At 32.8% G+C, this 19,352-nt stretch overlaps 3 protein-coding genes across 3 annotated transcripts; 2 read left to right on the top strand and 1 right to left on the bottom strand.

The window, feature by feature from the left end:
• Positions 1 to 432: 432 nt before the first annotated feature.
• Positions 433 to 6,233, top strand: LOC133689812 (respiratory burst oxidase homolog protein E). Its single transcript, XM_062109869.1, has 14 exons — positions 433 to 1,229; positions 1,324 to 1,483; positions 1,787 to 1,835; positions 2,327 to 2,440; positions 3,026 to 3,448; positions 3,692 to 4,075; positions 4,153 to 4,248; positions 4,345 to 4,460; positions 4,559 to 4,729; positions 4,821 to 4,980; positions 5,074 to 5,262; positions 5,380 to 5,508; positions 5,670 to 5,748; positions 5,902 to 6,233. Exons 1-14 carry the CDS (start codon positions 629 to 631, stop codon positions 6,009 to 6,011), a joined length of 2,781 nt encoding a protein of 926 aa, XP_061965853.1. The 5' UTR covers positions 433 to 628; the 3' UTR covers positions 6,012 to 6,233.
• Positions 6,234 to 6,548: 315 nt separating this feature from the next.
• LOC133689813 (uncharacterized) lies at positions 6,549 to 8,038 on the bottom strand. Its single transcript, XM_062109870.1, has 2 exons — positions 7,680 to 8,038; positions 6,549 to 6,934 (listed from the first exon to the last, which is right to left on the bottom strand). The coding sequence occupies exons 1-2, from the start codon at positions 7,826 to 7,828 to the stop codon at positions 6,772 to 6,774; spliced, it is 312 nt and encodes a 103-aa protein (XP_061965854.1). The 5' UTR covers positions 7,829 to 8,038; the 3' UTR covers positions 6,549 to 6,771.
• Positions 8,039 to 16,963: 8,925 nt separating this feature from the next.
• Positions 16,964 to 18,834, top strand: LOC133688138 (peroxiredoxin Q, chloroplastic). The gene is made up of 4 exons (XM_062107530.1): positions 16,964 to 17,379; positions 17,460 to 17,597; positions 18,110 to 18,199; positions 18,424 to 18,834. The coding sequence occupies exons 1-4, from the start codon at positions 17,188 to 17,190 to the stop codon at positions 18,640 to 18,642; spliced, it is 639 nt and encodes a 212-aa protein (XP_061963514.1). The 5' UTR covers positions 16,964 to 17,187; the 3' UTR covers positions 18,643 to 18,834.
• Positions 18,835 to 19,352: the final 518 nt, after the last annotated feature.

Genomic DNA, 19,352 nt, shown 5'->3' with positions numbered 1-19,352 from the left:
TATAAAGAGTTTTTAATTTGTAAATCTAGTATTATAAATTAGATGGTACTTTGGATATTTTCAGTTAGATAAGAGTTATACTTATAACAAGATTTAGATTAAACAATCTTTCATCAACTCAAACAAGGATAGAATCTTATAAAAGGAAATAAGATTGGAATAGAAAAATTAAATTAAATAATAAGGGTGAACAGTATAAAATGAAGCCATGAAAAAATAATTTATATAGCTGATATGGAAAAAAAATAAAAATCGGTACACTGTAGTATTGAAAACACAGTGAATTGTAAGGGTGGGATACAAATTAATTAATGGGAGGTGTCCGAATAGGCTTGTAGACAAGCGTTGAAATCGTGTGTAGAGATCGGTTGAGAAGTGTTTGTCTTGCATGTTTGAGGACGGCCTCGCTACTTGTAAACCATTTATTTATCTTCTCTAGAATTCCAAGCCAAGCGTGTCAATCGAAACTCATCTCCTTCTTCTTCTTCTTCTCTCTCTCTCTCTCTCTCTCTCTCTCTCTCTCTCTCTCTCTCTCTCTGTGCATCCCATTTCTATGCATAACCATCAAGAAAACGAAACAAAAAATATAATAATACAAGTAAAACTAGTCTGACCTAAAAACATAATCATGAAATCAACTTCGTCGTTTGGGAGGACGAGCTCCAGGCTATCCAATTACAGCCGCACGTTTGACTTACCAGACGATGATCTCGACGGTTCAGAAACCGCCAGCGACTGCGAGATTGGCGGTGCAATGTTGCCGATTTTCTTGAACGACCTGAGAAGAAATAACCAAGATGAGTTAGTTGAGGTCACGCTCGAGCTCGAGAAAGACTCCATTGTTGTTTGCAGTGTTAATCCGAACGGTAGAGTTATGTCAACTCCGAGTACGCCTGGCGGTGGTGCTGCGGCGGGGATTTTAGAGAGGAGTTTGTCGGCAACGTCGAAGATTAGGCGGAAGTTCGGGTGGTTAAGATCAAGATCTTCGAGAACGACATGGTCGGAGAATGAAGAGAGAGCAATCTCGGCGAGAGATGCACGGAAATTGAAAGCCAAGCTTGACAGGTCAAAACTGAGCGCTCAAAGAGGACTGAAAGGGTTGAGGTTTATAAATAAGACAACCGGTACGACGTCTGAGTCGAATGAGCTGTGGAAACGAGTCGAGTCCAGGTTCAAGTTGCTTGCTAAAGACGGTTTGCTTGCTAGAGAAGATTTTGGTGAATGTATAGGTAAATAGTTACTAAATAATAATCACTGGTTAAAAATAAATAATTTTATGTTTGTTGTTGGGTTTCTAACATAGTGTGTGAGCGATTGTGTTAGGGATGGTGAATTCGAAGGAGTTTGCGGTGTGTATATTTGATGCACTAGCGAGGAGGAAGAGGCAGAGAATAACGAAAATAAGCAAAGAAGAGCTTCATGATTTCTGGTTACAGATTTCTGACCAGAGTTTTGACGCGCGCCTTCAAATTTTCTTTGACATGTGCGTCTCTCTCTCTCTCTCTCTCATTTTTTTCACCCCCGAATGTTTTGAAAATCATAGTAGCAATTGGGATTTGACGATCTTTAAGTTCTACGTACAAACTCAACGGTGGTGTTTCAGACTGTAGCATAAATCTCAGGTGGTAAGCATGCATGACCACCGTCGTCTCGATCTGCCTATATTTTTCAGGCGTTTGATCAGTGCTTCTCAGACAAGTTCTAGGGCTCTTTAATTAATCTGCTGATAGTCTGGTTATAATTCCAATCGGAAAACGAGAAACATGAAACTTCTGGTGCATTGCAGGGCAGATAGCAATGAAGACGGAAGGATCATAAGAGAAGAAGTGCAGGAGGTAATAATATTTTCAGTAGTATAATATTATTCTCCCAAAAGATTCCTAAATAATATTACACTACTGACTGAGATGCACAATACCAACTATGATAGAGTTGCTATTCGAAGAAATAATTCAATTAGATTTATTATTTTCGGGTGAAAAACATTAATAATTGTTTATTCCTGATGGTGTTGTTTCGCATGCACTCACCGGTTTTAGAAAGTGGTATTATTTCTTAATTCTTTTAGCATTAAAATTTAAAATACATAGGTTTCTCACAAATTAAGCAAATTAATCGGAGACATGTTTTACAACTGTGTTAACTACCACCAATCAAATCAAAGTATTTGTCAAGAAGCATATTTACATGACAACACCCTACATTTGTTTTATTTCTTTTTCTTTTTTAATTTATTATTATAAAGTAGTTAGTTATATGCACATCATGAGCAACCGATGCCAAATAATATTTTAACTCTGACATTATTACTTTCTTTTAATCCCAGCTTATAATGCTCAGTGCTTCTGCAAATAAACTGTCAAAGTTGAAAGAACAAGCAGAAGAATATGCTTCGTTGATAATGGAAGAACTTGATCCTGAAAACCTCGGATACATTGAGGTAAATCACAAATTCAACCTTCAAATGATGAACAAGCTGCTTGTTTAGCTCAGTTCCAGCTTTTTGAATAGGCTAATAGTCGGTTTATTTTTGTGTTTTTGATATTTTCTTTTAAAATTAATTTTTTAATATTTTTGTATTGTTTTGGCGTGTCAATAATAATAATAATTTTTAAAAAATATTATTTTAATATATTTTTAAATAAAAAATAATTTAAAAAATAACTATTAATATAATATCAAATAAAATAAATAAACTATTTTTAATTTAACCCACCTTACATTCAGCCCGAGGACTCCTCGGGCCTCGTCATGAAAACCACAAATCATGTAGTGGATGCCACAAATCACTCAATTTACTATATTTCTTTCTTTTATTGGTTTCATGATTTATTATAAATTTATGATTCATGTACTTGTATTTAATATTCAGTAATAAAGTCACCGGAAGATTCATGACTAAAAAAGTAAGGGGAAGTTTTCTTGACTTTTTCAGTCCTACAACTTACAATTGGGCTTAGTCTTTTCATTTTATTTTTTTTAAAAAAAAGATTTAAGAGAAAAAAGAGTTATTTCCCATTTTCAGTTATGGCAGTTAGAGACACTTCTTCTACAAAGGGACACATACATGAACTACAGCAGACCATTGAGTACAGCAAGTGTAAGCTGGAGTCAGAACATAAGTTCAATCAAACCCCAGAACGTGATGCATAGGCTAAGCTTTAAATTGAGGAATTTAATTCTAGAGAAATGGCAAAGGGCTTGGATTTTATCGCTGTGGGTGATGATAATGGTTGGCCTCTTCGTCTGGAAATTCCTTCAATACAAGAACAAGGCTGCATTTCACGTCATGGGCTATTGCTTGGCGAGTGCCAAAGGTGCTGCAGAGACTCTCAAATTCAACATGGCTCTAATTCTATTACCTGTTTGTCGAAACACACTGACTTGGCTTCGGTCCACTCGAGCAAGGTCATTTGTTCCTTTTGATGAAAATATTAATTTCCACAAGGTAAGAAGGCTTGCTATGCTAATTATATATAATTGACAAAGGATTTGGACAGCTTAGTTAATAGATAAAAAAGAAATCAAATTCATATACGATTTGCCTTTGCTTAAGGTTCTGTTCATAATTAATGATGGAGCAACAATCCGAGATTCTACAAGCCAGCCAAATGAAAGAAGTGAATTTTTAATAGAAACATGCTAAAAACATCGTCAGTCCCTGACCCCCTCTTTTACCTTATTTTCCCAGATGGTTGCAGGCGCTATAGTAATTGGAGTCATCTTGCATGCAGGAAACCATCTATTATGTGACTTTCCCCGTCTGATAAACTCGTCTCCTGAAAATTTTGCCTTGATTGCGTCTGATTTCAATAATAAAAAGCCTACATATAAAGAACTTGTGACTGGTATTGAAGGCGTGACTGGGATTTCTATGGTGGTGTTATTGACCATTGCATTCACTCTGGCAACAGGCCGTTTCCGGAGAAATGGGGTGAGACTACCTGCACCCTTCAACAAATTGACAGGTTTCAATGCGTTCTGGTACTCTCATCATCTTACTGGTGTGGTCTATATTCTGCTGCTCGTTCATGGAACCTTCTTGTTCTTAGCCCACAAGTGGTATCAGAAAACAGTAAGAACTTTCGAAGCTTTTGTGACAAGATAATCAATAATTAGCAAGTAACATCTGTTATTTTTCTGATTTTCCAGACGTGGATGTATATCTCTGCTCCCTTGCTGCTCTACATGGTTGAACGAAATGTTAGAACACGTAGATCAGAACATTATTCTGTAAAATTATTGAAGGTAATTAGTCAAGTTCTTGGAGGCTTTATCGCTGCTTTCTAGATGATCTCTTGTTTTTCTTGGCAAGAAGAGTCTAACATGACCTGATTCGGATAGGTGTCAGTGCTACCGGGAAATGTCCTCAGCTTAATCTTGTCCAAGCCACAGGGATTTAAGTACAAAAGTGGGCAGTACATTTTTCTACAATGCCCAGCAATTTCCTCCTTTGAATGGTAGTGTTTCTGAAAATAACAACTCCTGTTAATTACAACAATTATTATTATTATGAAATATGATCATGTTTCAAAGAAATGAACCAAGTCCCTTTCAGGCACCCATTCTCTATAACCTCAGCACCAGGGGATGACTATCTCAGTGTTCACATCCGGATAGTCGGAGACTGGACGGAGGAATTGAAGCGAGTTTTCACCGAGGAAAATGATTCACCATCTGTTATTGGTCGTGCCAAATTTGGTCAACTTGGGCACATGGATCAAACAAGGTTATTTAAACACTGAGCAACTCCTCTGTATTAGACTTGCATTCAAACAATTTGTGAAATATTGAGGCAAAATGCCTGCATATTGCTGCAGACAACCAAAGCTGTATGTTGATGGTCCATATGGGGCTCCAGCACAAGACTACAGAAATTACGATGTCTTGCTTCTCGTGGGGCTTGGCATAGGAGCTACCCCTTTCATAAGCATCCTTAGAGATCTTTTGAATAATACACGAACAGCAGATAATCAAATGGTAAATGTCATTCCCTGAGATTTCATCTGTGCATATTATACTATTATAAAGTGAAGATTTACATCCAGCAATTGATTTTCTATGTTTTACTAGGATTCAAACACTGAAAACAGTCGGTCAGATGACAGTTCAAATAGTTATGCATCTTCAAGTATGACACCAGTTAGCAAGAAGAGAACACAGAGGACTACCAATGCTCATTTCTACTGGGTTACTAGAGAGCCTGGATCTTTTGAATGGTTTAAAGGAGTCATGGATGAAGTTGCAGAGATGGATCACAAAGTAAGACAAAAACTTCCAACCCATGTTTCATTATCCATGTCTCAAATAAATTGCCACGGCTATCATTACAAAGTGATAGGTATTAACCTTCCCTCTTCTTATAAAACAACAAAATAGGGTCAAATCGAACTGCACAACTACCTTACAAGCGTTTACGAAGAAGGTGATGCAAGGTCAACTTTGATCACCATGGTCCAAGCTCTCAATCATGCGAAACATGGTGTTGACATCGTGTCAGGCACTCGAGTATGTTCCCTGATAAATATAAAGTTTTAGGTTGTCAAAAATAGTGTAGCCAACAAGGTCAACCCGCCAATCAATAACTGGTGGGAGCTGGGAAATAAAATATTCAAAGCACAGCAGTGGGGAGGAAAACTTATTCATCATTTGGCTCTATTTTGTTGCAGGTAAGGACACACTTTGCAAGACCAAATTGGAAAGAAGTGTTTAACAAAATTGCTTCAAAGCATCCGTTTGGCACAGTAGGTAAGGAAAGCATACAAATTAATAAAACACCATTTTCATGTAATGACCAGATTACGGTTGAAAATACAAGGCATCGATCTTCTGCAATCTTTTGGTAATAGACAAGTATTATAATTTTTTTACTAAAAAACAGCTTGCCAAATTACAATGCAGGGGTGTTCTATTGCGGGATGCCAGTGTTGGCAAAGGAGCTGAAGAAGCTATGCCAGGAGCTGAGTCACAAGACAACCACAAGGTTTGAGTTTCACAAGGAGTATTTCTGAAGCAAGAGGAACACCACTTGAAAGTCAAGCTATTATTATTATTATTATTATCTTTTGTAATTACTAAAAAAACCGAGGGAAAATTTATATGTATACATGTCCTATATGTAGCTCAGAAAGATGTAGATGCAGTTATCTACTATATTGATATAGCAATGGTGTCCAAAACAAAAGAGAAGTTCAATAAAAAAGAAAAACAGAGAGAGAAAGAATTTTAAAGGATTTTCGATGCTTCTCCTAATCTGTCTAAGGATTCCAATAGTTGAAAATACTTCCTGAAAACCTTCAGAATGGACAGCTTAGCTGTGTTGACACAAGGAGCAGTTGTAATATTGTGTTCACAGAGATCATTGCAATTATTTTAATATAAACATGCTGTATTTCCGAATCAAAATGGAGAAGGGCCATAAGTTGACTCCACTAACATGCCAGCAAGGCACTGGGGTGGTGAATGGAAATGGAAAGGAAATTAATAAGCTAATCAGACAGCACAAAGTGCAGTGCAGTAAATGGAAAGGAAATTCACATGCCATTGGATTCTAGGGCTGCATACTTGAATATGATTTGATGAATAAAGCCCACAACAATAGAGATTACCGGTGTTATACAGGGGGGAAAATAGCCTGCAAATAACTTATACATGTATCAATGAGCAACTTGCAAAATGTTAGAATGTAATAGGATGTCATTGGCATGAGACACAGACAAGCATATAAGCAGCTCTATCAGTTGTATGACATACAAAAGGGTTTTTACTGCGTCAGTCATCTTTCAACCTCCTAAGAAGCTTAGCAGCCCATCTCCTAACACGTTTCTTCAGCGTGTACCCAACAACAATTCCAGCAACAAAGAAAATTGCACACATCTTTGAGCAAGTCCACAGAGAAACCATTTGCCTGCAATTAGAAGAAGAATCACACGGTCTACAAGGAAAGCCAGAGATGCAGTAATTACAATTCAGCTGGCAATGACAGAACCAGAGCCAAATAATACGATTTTGGCAGCACTGTAAATCAGACCATTTCTTGGAACTTAACTAAAAATTGCGGAGAACTGAGAATTTAAGAGAAATATCTAAAAGTTATTCAGCAAGCATATTTGTCCAAAATCTGGAAACGAAACATTCAAACTGCTCTAACTGAGAACCAAACCAGTTGGGAGATTTTGGTTGCTTCCTCGCTAATTTAATAGAAATTTACACAAGATTGTTTGTGACATGAAAGATCACATATGCAAACATGAGTTACCATCATTGAATAAACTTTTCAAACAAATCAAAGACAGTATTTCCTATGAAGGCTAGGATACACAACTACACATTAACATTCGCAAATGTGAACTTCCGTAACTTTTCCAATTCACAGAGGCATGATGAACCCTTTTTCACAGGAATAAAAAAAGTCCACAGATAATAATTAGCACTACAAATCCCAATTGATCAACAAAAATTAAGTGCAGAACATGGAACTGAATCATAATCCAATGAGCAATAAAAAGATTCTATTACAAAGACAACAATTACTTTATCCCTGAATTATAGATACACAGCCTTACAAGGAAATTGAGGGCTCACTCAATATCACAGTCAGCAAGTAATTGGACGATCAAAAAAAGTAAAAAAAAAAAGTAAAAAAAGAAAGAAAGTAAATAACTGGACAAGAAAAGCACCTGGGAGGCCTAGTGATCAAAACACGAGACTGGTCCGGGGGAGATAAAGCTGCAGTTAATCCAACCTTTTCGCTTAAGTTGTAAGAATTATCAGACAAGGAAGCCCTTGGCTTCGTGTCCTGACGTACAAATTTCAGTAATCCCTCCATTTTGCTATCTTACTTTTAGGTTTCAAACAACTACAAACAAGGAACAGAGATATTTGAAGAAATGAAAACCCAAATAATCAACTATAGCTGTTTTAAGTTCTACCCAGAAAAAATATAATAATAATAATTGGATTGGAAGGCTAGGGTTTAGGGTTTTGTTTTCTTTGCCGGTTAATGCTTTAAAACTTATTTGCTCTTTCGACGATTAGGAGGAAATAAATTGCAGAGAGGTCCCTAAGCTTTGTGATATCCTACATACACTCTAGATCAATTCCAGATACTTTTTTATTATTATTATTATTTCTCATATATTTAGAACGACCAAATTAAATAATATTCTAAATTAGTTATGCAAAAATATAATTAATTTATAATCAATCATTAATGAGTAATTATGGAATAAATTAATGAGTAGGCAATCCGCAATCCAGGAGCAAAAGGCATGAACGCATATCTAGATCGTCCTATATTTGATAGTGTAGTTTTACTTTCATTGACTTAGGTTATCCCATTTGAAATGCTAGTAAATAACATAAAAAAAATTAAATGGAAACACAGATTGACTACATAAAAATCTTATTAGTTCAGCCATGAATTAAAGATGGATTGGAAGGTTAGGGTAGGGTTTAAGGTTTTGCTTTTTTTTTTTTAAAGTTAATTAGGGTTCTAAGTATTTGATTTCATCATAACAAAATACATTTCAGGATTATAAAAAGAGAGTTGTAATTTGATAAATTTGTGAAGAATTATAAATATTACTATATTTTCTTCGTAAATAGATAAATAATGTTATAATTATTCATTAAAAAGCACACAAGTGCATTTTTTTTATGGTTTAAAAGATCAAACATTGTGTAATAATATTATTTGAAGACTTCTTAAAGTTTCAAACAACTATAAACAAAGAACATAGATATTTGGATTGGAAAGTTAGGTTTCTTTCCTTTGACGATTAGAGCTTTTAAGTTATTTGCTCTTTTAAAGATGAGAGGAAATAAATTGCGGAGAGGTCCCTTATAAACAGTGATGGGTTTTTTTTTTTGCACATAACCTTGCTCCTTTCTCTATCTTGAGAATTACCAAATATACTAAAAAAAAAATTACATATGATATTTTTAAGAATTGGTATTGTGCGTCAACCTAGAGAAATAGAATGAATATCATAGAAAGTGTGTGATTGAATAAATTGGTGTTATATCCTTGAATGTGTTTTACTAACTTAAACTTGTTAGGCTTCGAGAACTTTTATATATAATGAAAATGATAATTTAAAAAAAAATAAGAGTCTTAAGGATTTCATTAAACAATCTAAGATCACTTAGAATTCGAGTGAAGATTACTTAAAGATCATGTCTTCTTTTAAGTTTAAGGATCACTTACATAACTTTCATGTAAGTCTTTCCATAAACATATACGCAATATCTCTATTTAAAATTCTCATGCAAGTCGGTTCAATGTACATGTCATCTGACAAACACCTACATATTAATTACATATATCTCTTATACCTCAGCTTATGAGAACAATTACTTCTTTTTATACATAAAAAAAAACATAATTAATATGTATCAGTCTCAATGACTCTAATTAGTGTTTAGTCTTAATAGAGCATCGACCATGAATTTTTAAGAACAATGCTTTAATGCAATAAGAATCTCATAATTATAACAATTTTATAAGTTTCTTTGCAAAATATTTTTATTCCAAGAAATTTATCTTTACTCTAGACTCATTAATCAAATATAAATGAATATTAAAGATAAAGAAAATCTTTATTAATAATAAATATACTTTTACATGAAAAAAGATAGTAAACGTGTAAATAACTTATTGGCTATAAGGTATATACAGTAACATAACTTGTCTAGCTTGGACTTTTTACCTGGTGACCAGAGAGTTTATAAATTTTAGTCTTGTCAGCTTACCTTATAAATCATAGAGAGTGGTGTTGCAAATACCTTGTGATGCTTAAAGTTGCAGGTGCCTCGAGATGAGTGAAGCAATGATGGAGAGTGACATCTTAGTAAGTTGTGAAAAATGAAAATCATTGATGGAGAGGTTGGTTCTCTTCATTGGTTTGTGGTGCTCATTGTACCATTGGTGGAGAGATTGATGTTTGTCATTGGTTTGCGATGCTCGTTGTACCATTGATAAAGAGTTGATGTTTCTACTCTACATAGAGAATATATGTGAACAAAGGCATGCAAGTATGTATTAATTAGTGGTGTGTGGTGACTGCTTTGACTTTTTAAAACTACAAAAAATACATTAAGGTATGTGCCTAGAATAGTGTATTGGAAAACCCATTTGGAGAGTCGATGTGGGTGAAGTCTTGCAGGCCTTTTTTTGTATCATCATATATAATCATTTCAAGAAGTCATATAGAGTTAGTAATGATATTGTTTGTCTTTTTCATGAGGTTATCTTAAAGTGCTTTATAATAATAATAATGTTTTATAGTCAAGAAAGTCTAAATTAACCAATGTTTTCTTTTGTTTTTTTCTTTTTCTTCCAATTTAAAATACTAAGATCATACATCATTTAATGGGTTAATGCTTCTAGTTTTTATATTTATCTAGTATTCTTTACTTTTCTTTGTATTGATTTCATCTTTTTATGTTTATTTTCTTGTCTTAGTTACATCTTAAAGTTAAGGTTTGAGGGTCGCAACTTTAAATCTCATCGTTAAGTGCATAGGATATTGAAACATGTCATCAACAATTTTTTCTAGCCCGTCACTTTTTTTTATTACTTTTTGCAAGATTTTTTTTATAACAAGAGATGCACAAGACACATGTTACTATTCTATATATTTAGTGCTAAGATTTAATGCCATTAATATCAAATCTTAATGAAATAATATAGTAAAAATAAAAATTAAATATAAAATGATGAAATTAATTAAAAAAAATGGATGGACATTATAATAATAGAATCAAAAGTGGAGGAACTCCCACAAACATTAACCCTTCATTTATTTCATCCCAATTTATGATTGAATGACATTACTATTTTGTGATTAAAAAATACTTTATTTTTACACATGTGCATTTAGCTTCCATTTTTATTAGTCTTAATTTATTTTTATACTCGAGCAACCCTATGAATTTCCCATCTTTTTAGAGTTTAACATTATTTATAAAAATCACCATAATAAGTCTCGCCTCGTTTTTTTTATGTGGTGCTTTTATAAGGATTGGAATTAAGTAATTTATCATATTTTTTTGTCTTCTCAATAATTTGTAATTTTGATTTTTGATTTTTTTGTGTTATTTTTATGTTTATACAATGTCTATAATTGACCTTACAATATAACTGGTTTTTTTTTATAGCATTGTATATATATATATATATATATATATATATATATATATATATATATATATATGTCGCATGTGTGCGACGTCACGGCGATCATCAAGCACTCATGAAAATGTAATGGTTTATCTGAAAAAGATGTGAATTGAGGAATAACTAAAAAATGAGTTATGATAATATATGTTAATTTTGACCAATAAAAGTACAATAAATAACTATCTTGTAAGAAAGAAGGGAATTCATAATTGACAAAACTTCAAAATCAAAAAGAAAATAATAAAATATTTTATATGACTGGAAATAGGGTAGACGGTTCATTTCATTCAATGTATCCATCTATCTTTATATATTAATTGTATTATTTTAAATACCTTTTATGAATTTTTCACCTTCATATACCCTTGTATATTGATATTTTTCTCATATATTTGTTTTGCTATTTTTGGAAAAAATTAAAAAAATATTCAAACAAACTAAAAATTTAAAGAGTTCAGACATCTCAAGAAAATTTAAATAAACCATAAATATGCTTTGTTTATAAGGTTAGCTAATGAAATATTTGAAAAATCAATGACTTACAAACTTATTTCATTTATATAGCCATATTTTTATTTATAAAGTTTTATGACAATTATTTCAACCTTTAGATCTTACAAGTTATTATTTTTTAGGTTTTTTAATTTTATCTTTTTTTAATTTTTTTTAATTTTTATTATAAAATATTCTTCCAAATTAAATAATTTTATTTTTCTCAATCCATATAGTTTAGTTGATAAGAATGGGATGAATGCATTTAGGAGATATTAGGTACGTGGATTATTAGATGCCTTTCTAAAATGTGAATTTGGAGTGTAAGAACCATTGAACCCACAAACAAGATAAAACATAACCCAAGAAAGTAAAATCAGATTGATAAAAAATTCGATCCAATGATTACTTGAATTAATGAAACAAAGTTATTGATGAAAGACCCTAACTCTTTGATTATAAAAAACTAAGAACAAAAGGTATAATGATGAATGCTATAAATAGATAATTATTTGATAATTTTTGAATATTTCAATAAAGAACCACGAGTATGAGCAATTTTGTACACATATAATATTATTTCTGAAATAAGTCATGTATATCCTAAAAAAACCTAAATACAAGTTAAATAAATCTATTTATATTAGGTAAAATATCATAAAAGATGCTGAAAAAATAACAAAAGAATTCTAAATAAAAAAGATCATAAATCAACTAGAAAAATAATACAACTCTAACACAATAGCATCTAGACTTTATCATAAGGCCTTTCTAGTATTTGATTGCTATGAAATTTTAAAACTATTGGAAACAAAGCCTTATAATCTTCTAGAAAAACTTCAGTTAGATCAAATGATCAGATAAAATATTATGCTTATTAGCATAAAACTGTACATTAAAAAAAACAAGCTCAAAACCGCTATTATTGTCTTTGAATAATAAGGGTTATTGTTGCATAAGGAATCATTGAAAAATAAAGATTGTTTCTTAATTGATCTTCTTGGAAAGTAAAGAATTCTTGCAAAATAAGGATTCCACGTGTAATTAAATCCTAGTTTTAAACATGACTTCAAACATGTTGTTCTTTCTCATATAGATGAGTTAGTAGACCTACCATATATAGTTGGAAAATCTGAGATGTCTAGTTTTTATCTCAATAAGAATCACAATAAAATTTCACTTATAGCTTCATATATGATCAAAATAATACACAAAGGTATAGTTTGGTATATTTGTAACTTCTTAACCCATACATCTTGAATCAACCCAATAGACTTCTCTTGGATCTTCTTAGTTTTAGACCTTATAATTGGCTCAATTGTAACTTCTAATGGATTATTTAGTGATGCTCATTGATTCTTATCATTCTTTATCTTCTTAAAATGATTCATCCTCGAATCAATAAAAAGAACACTATATATGGGTAATACGTCCTTATAATCTTGCAATAAAGAAAAAGAAACACCATTTTGCATATAATTGTTAGTATAACAAACGTTCTTTTTCGAAAAGAAAGCCATGGTTGAAGCGGTGCGCTCATTCTGCATTTTTTTCGTTCAAGTTCAAAAGGGCACGAGAAAAAAGCAGTTGGATGTAATAAAGGAAAAGGACTTGCTAAGCTTGGATGCAGCAAATGAGATAGATTGAATGAAAGCATTGGATCAGGGCATCCAATCACAGGCGAAAGGTATTCGGAGTTCTTCCCCAGAAAAGCAAAGTCCTTACTTTGACTTAGACTTACCCGAATCAAGTCAAGGCGATGAAACAGGCGAAAGGCCCATCTTATTACTTATTATAAGAGTTCTCCCTCTCCCCGGGCCTAGTCTGACTCATCAAGCTGCAATGCAAAAGTTCTCAACAACACTCTTTCTTGCATAAAAGCTCTCATATTTCTTTGTTTTTCCAACACTTTTTTTTCTTCACAAGTGACCCCTATTTTCTTCCCTCCTCTCGAACAAATCACTATTTTCTCTTATTTTAGCCAACTTAACTTCTTTTTTTCTCATCCCAAGGTTCTCGATCAAAACATCATTTTATCTCATCTCAAAGTTCTCCAATAAAATCTCATATTATTCCATAAGACCAGTTGAAAGATCTATTCTATTGTGGTCATCACTAGTGTAGCTTGTGTGTGCCACGAAACTAATTAACTCTCATTATTATCTTCATCCTATTTACCTTAGCTTTCCAAACTCATATTGCAATGATCTACTTTATATCCATTATTCTTGTTATCTTCTTCAAATTTGTTGATTATTTCACTTTCATTGTCTAGTAAAAGAACTTCAGAATTATCATAAAGCACAGAACTTATCTCCTGTTTTGCATTGCAATCTTTAACTTCATAGACGTCACTGTTACTCTCATCTTGAAGTTCATGCTTAATTTCCATTTTATCCTCTAGAGTGGGATCTAGGTTTTGACATGGAATTGTTACTGTAGCAATAGTTTTTTTTTTCCGAACTCTTTCCCATTCTTTTTTTCCAAATAGTCATAAAAATTCAACAAGTTTTCAGCCTTTATACTCATGGTTTTAAAACTTGATGTTTTTGAATCACCATCTGATCGTTTTATATCCTTTTTAACATTGGTCTGCAACTTCTCATTCATCCAATAGTTTTTTTTATATATATAAGCATTGTAAGTTGTTCATCCTTGCCCGCCTTGATAAATCCCATACAAGTTTTTTTTTAATCATAAGCATTCACGACTTGGAGCCTCAATATCTCTTGCTGCCTTCCATTAGGAACCCTTCTAGGATCATCTCTCTTGCAAATTAGTAAGCATAACTTTATTTCTGTCTAATCAATTCCTTATATTATCCAATACCACATTGATGAGCTTATGTTCCTGTTACATAGCCTGTAATAAAGAGAAAGTGTTCTTCTTTTAATTAGGTGATGACCTGCCATTGAAAGATATTTTTGGTTTAGGGTTAATTTCAAGTTTGTGGATTATGTTTTAGGCCATATATGAGTTTATCAAGGTATCTATAGTATTTTGTAGGTGTTTAGATCAAAAAAAATTGAAAAATAAATTTTTATGTAAAAAACACATTCCCTGGTTTTCCATCCACCATGGTGGCTGAAAATGTAGGGAGGAACCGACGACACTTCATTGTCATAACAAGCGACACTTTGCTTGTTTATTTTTTTTAAAAAATAAAGGCGAACGACAAGTCATTTGCCCTTTAAAAAATTAACTTAGTCTAGACATACGGGTCTGAGCTATAAGACCACGTGCTTGGGCTTTTTAAGCCTAGGCATATTGGCCTCCCAAGCCAGATCCGCGTGTCTGATCCTTTTTTTTTTTCTATTGATTATGTTTTTTATCCTTTAAGTTTTTTTTTAATTTCATCATTAAATTTTAGTTTTTTTAAAATGATCTTTTATATTTGTTTTATAAAATATTATTTAATTTAGTGTATGACCTGTTTGTTGTTTTTTTAATTTCTTAATTTGATTTGTTTTTAATCCCATAACATTAAAAAAAAAATCATTTCATTGTTTTTTTTGGAAGGTCTTTCTTATTTGACTTTGAAAAAAAACCATTTTTTGTTATCAAATTTTAAAAAAACTAGGGTTACTTTTTTTATTTTAGTCACAAGCATTACCCTATATTGTTTTTTTTAAATGGTATTTGATATAAAAAAAAAATCTAATGCACCTAATTGACATATAATTAAATGAAAAATATTTTTAAAAATAAAAAAAATATTAAATTTAATTGGTTTTATGACTTGGTTTGCGAGTTTGACAGGTTAATTACAATTATTCCATATCTTTTTTTCCTTTTAAATTGATTATTTTTAATTTTAATTTCCATATTTCAACATTTGTTTTGCATTTGCTATTAAAAGACTTATAGAATAAATTTATATATTTATTTTTTTTACTAAAAACATTATTCCACCAATGGTTGAATAACCGGTGATGTTTAAAAAATGTTAGATTTTTAGGATCTAAAAACAACAATTTTCTTTCCTTCTAAAATATCTTGGTAGGAGCAAGGTTATCAATTCCATTTCGGTTGATGTTCTGTTTTTTCAATTGGAACAATATATTTTGGTTTTAGAGTGTTTTGGCTTGTTGTTTCGAAGTTATATTGCTCATACACACACACACACACACAACTCAAAATATTGATTCAACAAACATAATTTTAATTCAAACCCAAAGATAAATTAACTTGAAATTGAGTAATTCAAATTTTCAACACAAGTAAAAAAATGAGAATTGAACCGATATGACCTGATTGAGAAGTCCAAAAATAGCATGGATGATTGATATAAATATAGTTTGACTAAATAAATCAAGACGACATCTTTTTTTAATAAACTAACTTGAAAACAAATTATGAAACTCAATTTTTAATAAACTCATTATTAAATAATGAAATTGAAAAAAAATTAATCTAATAAAATAACACAATAAAATGACTTTTCTAAATAAAATTATAAATTGGACAAAATTATGAGAATGTCATCAATAGTCTCACAAGGCCTTCATAATCTCTGATTACTCTAACATTTTTAACCTGAGATACACCAATATGTTAGGAAACTTTTTGTAAAATTTTAGTTCAATATAACAATCGGATTGAGAAATATGATTGGTACCGTAAAACTAGATATTATTTTTTAAAAAAAAAAAGCAAAAAAAATAGTATTTAGTTGGAACGAAACCAAAATGTTCCGACGAGGGGAATTTCTAGAACAAGCTGAATTTTTAGAACAAGCTGGAATTCTGAGCAAGATAAAATTTATTCCAATTAATTTGTGTTTTAAACTAAAATAAGGTATACTGGAATTGAACAAAATTAACAATCTTGAATAAGAGTGATTGGATAATATCCCGCACCAATCATCCCTTAAGATCCTAAGCCGATTTGAAACGAGTTTGAAATTTGAACTCTTAAGAAATTTGCATTTGGAGTGGAGATTTTTGTAGGTGTCCATCATGGCAATAGTGATGATGTCCCAATTTGCACCAAATCAAATAAATGGCAATTATAAGAGCGTGTTTGGCAGTGTGGTTGCGGGTGCTTTTCAAATAACTTTTCGTGCCAAAATGCATGCCAACGATGTTTTTTCATTTTTTAAAAATCATTTTTGACATCAGCACATCAAAACAATCCAAAACGTACAAACCATATTAAATTTTAGCAAAAAAAAAAAACAAAAAATTTTCAAATTTTTTAGGAACGCGGCCGCAGCCGCGTTCCCAAACGGTCCCTCAGAGTAAACACCGATGAACTTTGCAAATCTGTAGCCCCGTAAATTTGTAAGAATACGGAGAATCAGGGGTGGTCAGGGGAGCCCCGTAGCCATTAAAGGTTGGGGCCAGTAATTGTCCACGCCAAGAACCCAATCCATCCCCATCTTCTCTCCACCCCTCCCCCAATCAGCGACCACATCTCCTTATCTTCCTCCACTACCGAGCACAAGTAAGATAACTGAAACCAAAAAACTTTAACACTTTGGTTGCTACTGTTGTTTCCTTATCCTTGTCGAAATGGCTTCCATTTCTCTCCCTAAACACTCTCTGCCCTCTTTGCTTCCCACTCTTAAACCCATAACCTCATCTTCTCAAAACCTCCCAATTCTCTCCAAGTCATCGCAGTCACAGTTCTATGGCCTCAAGTTCTCCCATTCTACTTCTCTTTCAATCCCATCTTCTTCGGTGAAGAATACCATTTTAGCCAAGGTACATTTTGCTCCACAGTGAAAACTGTGTGCTTTATAGCATTCATTTGTTGATTGATTGGTTATTTCCGGTGTCTTTAGGTAAACAAAGGACAGGCGCCACCATCCTTCACTTTGAAAGATCAGGATGGAAAGACTTTGTCCCTCTCCAAATTCAAAGGGAAGCCTGTGGTTGTCTACTTTTACCCTGCTGATGAAACCCCTGGGTGCACCAAACAGGTGACTAAATCCCTGTCACATCTAAAGCTTTCATTTTTTTTTCATGGGGAGACTACCAACTACGAAGCAAAGTTAAGATAATGTAGGCAAGATAAAGGATTATAATTGCATTTTGAGTATCATCACAAGGTATCACTGTGAGCTTGATTAGAATATGCTAATTCCGCAATAAGAAAGTTTGGTTTCTAGGTCTGCCACTTGACCAAGAGAATCTTCAACTTTTTTCCATAACATTTATAAAAATGTTCAGAAGCCACTGCCCAGGAAGTTTGGTGATCCATTTTAATACTTTAGAAGGCACTATCTATTAATAAATTTGCAATTGTGTGTGTGTGAGGCTCCCCAATTACTTCAAAGGTCATCGTTAATGGAGGGTTTTACTTAGGAGTTTTCACCAGGAAAAAAAACTAATTACTTGAAATTGATGAGAAGAGAGCTGCGTTGGAATGTTAATCAATTACAGGCATCTTTAGGTAGTGAATTTATATTAAAAAAATGAAGTATTTTTGCAGGCCTGTGCTTTTAGAGATTCTTATGAGAAGTTCAAGAAAGCAGGCGCTGAGGTTGTTGGAATTAGTGGTGATGATCCATCATCGCACAAGGTAAAACCAAGCTTCCTTTTATCCCAGAGCAGGTTAATGTAAAAGATCTTATTTCTCTTTCCATTTCAACACTCAACAATTTGATTAATCAGTCTTAAATTAGTTATGTGTGTCTTTTACTATCTTCTATGAAATGCTAGATGCATCTGTGAGTTCTGCAATTTCAAATTGCAGAACAAATTTCTTGAATGACATTGTGCTAACAAATAGTGCGATGACTATAGGCATTTGCCAAAAAGTACAGACTTCCATTTACATTGCTGAGCGACGAAGGTAACAAGATAAGGAAAGAGTGGGGAGTGCCAGCAGACCTGTTCGGGACCTTACCTGGGAGACAGACATATGTTCTGGACAAGAAAGGGGTGGTCCAACTCATCTACAACAATCAGTTCCAACCTGAAAAGCATATTGATGAAACTCTTAAACTACTTCAAAGCCTTTGAACCATCCATTCTATGTTGTCTTGCTCTCGTCTCCAACTTTTCCCCCATTAATCTATTTCTTGAAGGTATGAATAATTCTTGCTGTATCCAATCCCTTGTAATTACTAGTTATTATCTGGGTTTGGACCCTTTGTTTCGTGTAACAGAAATACTCTTTTTTTCCTTCTCTTTTTTTATGAATACTTGCTAAAATGTCGGTTGTCGTAGCATAATGAAATTACATATAGATTCAATTGTTTGCAAAACCTTTCAAAGTTTTACAGTGTTTCTGGTGTCAACCAAAAATAGGAAGGAGAACAATGGCTGAGGTCCACGCACATAATGTTCATGAGATGGATTTTTTTTTAACTGAGGGACTAGTTTTTATAAACGCACTTTAAGTTGCTTTTGGTCTTGTAAAACACGTCTTCTGTTGCTGATTTTATGGCATATAACTTATTTTTACTGCATGTTCAGAATGATGTATCTTCCCTTGTCGTTCTCTGAATGGCATGATAGCCATCTGCAAGATGCGTAGTCTTCAATGAAGTTTATAGAGGAAATATGAGAAGATGTATGCCTCTGTAAAATTTCATTACAGTAGAGAGCCAACCGGTGGCACATTAGAACTTCAAACACATTTGAATGGGATACGATATGCGAGTCACTACATAATAACTATCTAACTATCTGATATATTTGCTTTGTTGTGCTTGCTAGTTCGTGTGCTC

The sequence above is a fragment of the Populus nigra genome, chromosome 3 (assembly GCF_951802175.1).
Source record: "Populus nigra chromosome 3, ddPopNigr1.1, whole genome shotgun sequence".
Classification (NCBI taxonomy): domain Eukaryota; kingdom Viridiplantae; phylum Streptophyta; class Magnoliopsida; order Malpighiales; family Salicaceae; genus Populus; species Populus nigra.
The sequence above is the reverse complement of the archived record's forward strand: the minus strand, read 5'-3'. Positions and strand labels throughout refer to the sequence as shown.

What these genes read in the sequence shown, in the direction of transcription:
- LOC133689812 (XM_062109869.1), top strand. Translation starts at nt 629, where the DNA reads ATGAAATCAACTTCGTCGTTTGGGAGGACGAGCTCCAGGCTATCCAAT. An exon ending in CTTCAAATTTTCTTTGACAT is followed by an intron (nt 1,484 to 1,786) that starts GTGCGTCTCTCT and finishes GGTGCATTGCAG; the next exon opens with GGCAGATAGCAATGAAGACG. An exon ending in GAACAGCAGATAATCAAATG is followed by an intron (nt 4,981 to 5,073) that starts GTAAATGTCATT and finishes ATGTTTTACTAG; the next exon opens with GATTCAAACACTGAAAACAG.
- LOC133688138 (XM_062107530.1), top strand. Translation starts at nt 17,188, where the DNA reads ATGGCTTCCATTTCTCTCCCTAAACACTCTCTGCCCTCTTTGCTTCCC. An exon ending in AGAATACCATTTTAGCCAAG is followed by an intron (nt 17,380 to 17,459) that starts GTACATTTTGCT and finishes CGGTGTCTTTAG; the next exon opens with GTAAACAAAGGACAGGCGCC. An exon ending in CCCCTGGGTGCACCAAACAG is followed by an intron (nt 17,598 to 18,109) that starts GTGACTAAATCC and finishes GTATTTTTGCAG; the next exon opens with GCCTGTGCTTTTAGAGATTC.
- LOC133689813 (XM_062109870.1), bottom strand. Translation starts at nt 7,828, where the DNA reads ATGGAGGGATTACTGAAATTTGTACGTCAGGACACGAAGCCAAGGGCT. An exon ending in TTGATCACTAGGCCTCCCAG is followed by an intron (nt 6,935 to 7,679) that starts GTGCTTTTCTTG and finishes CTTTCCTTGTAG; the next exon opens with ACCGTGTGATTCTTCTTCTA.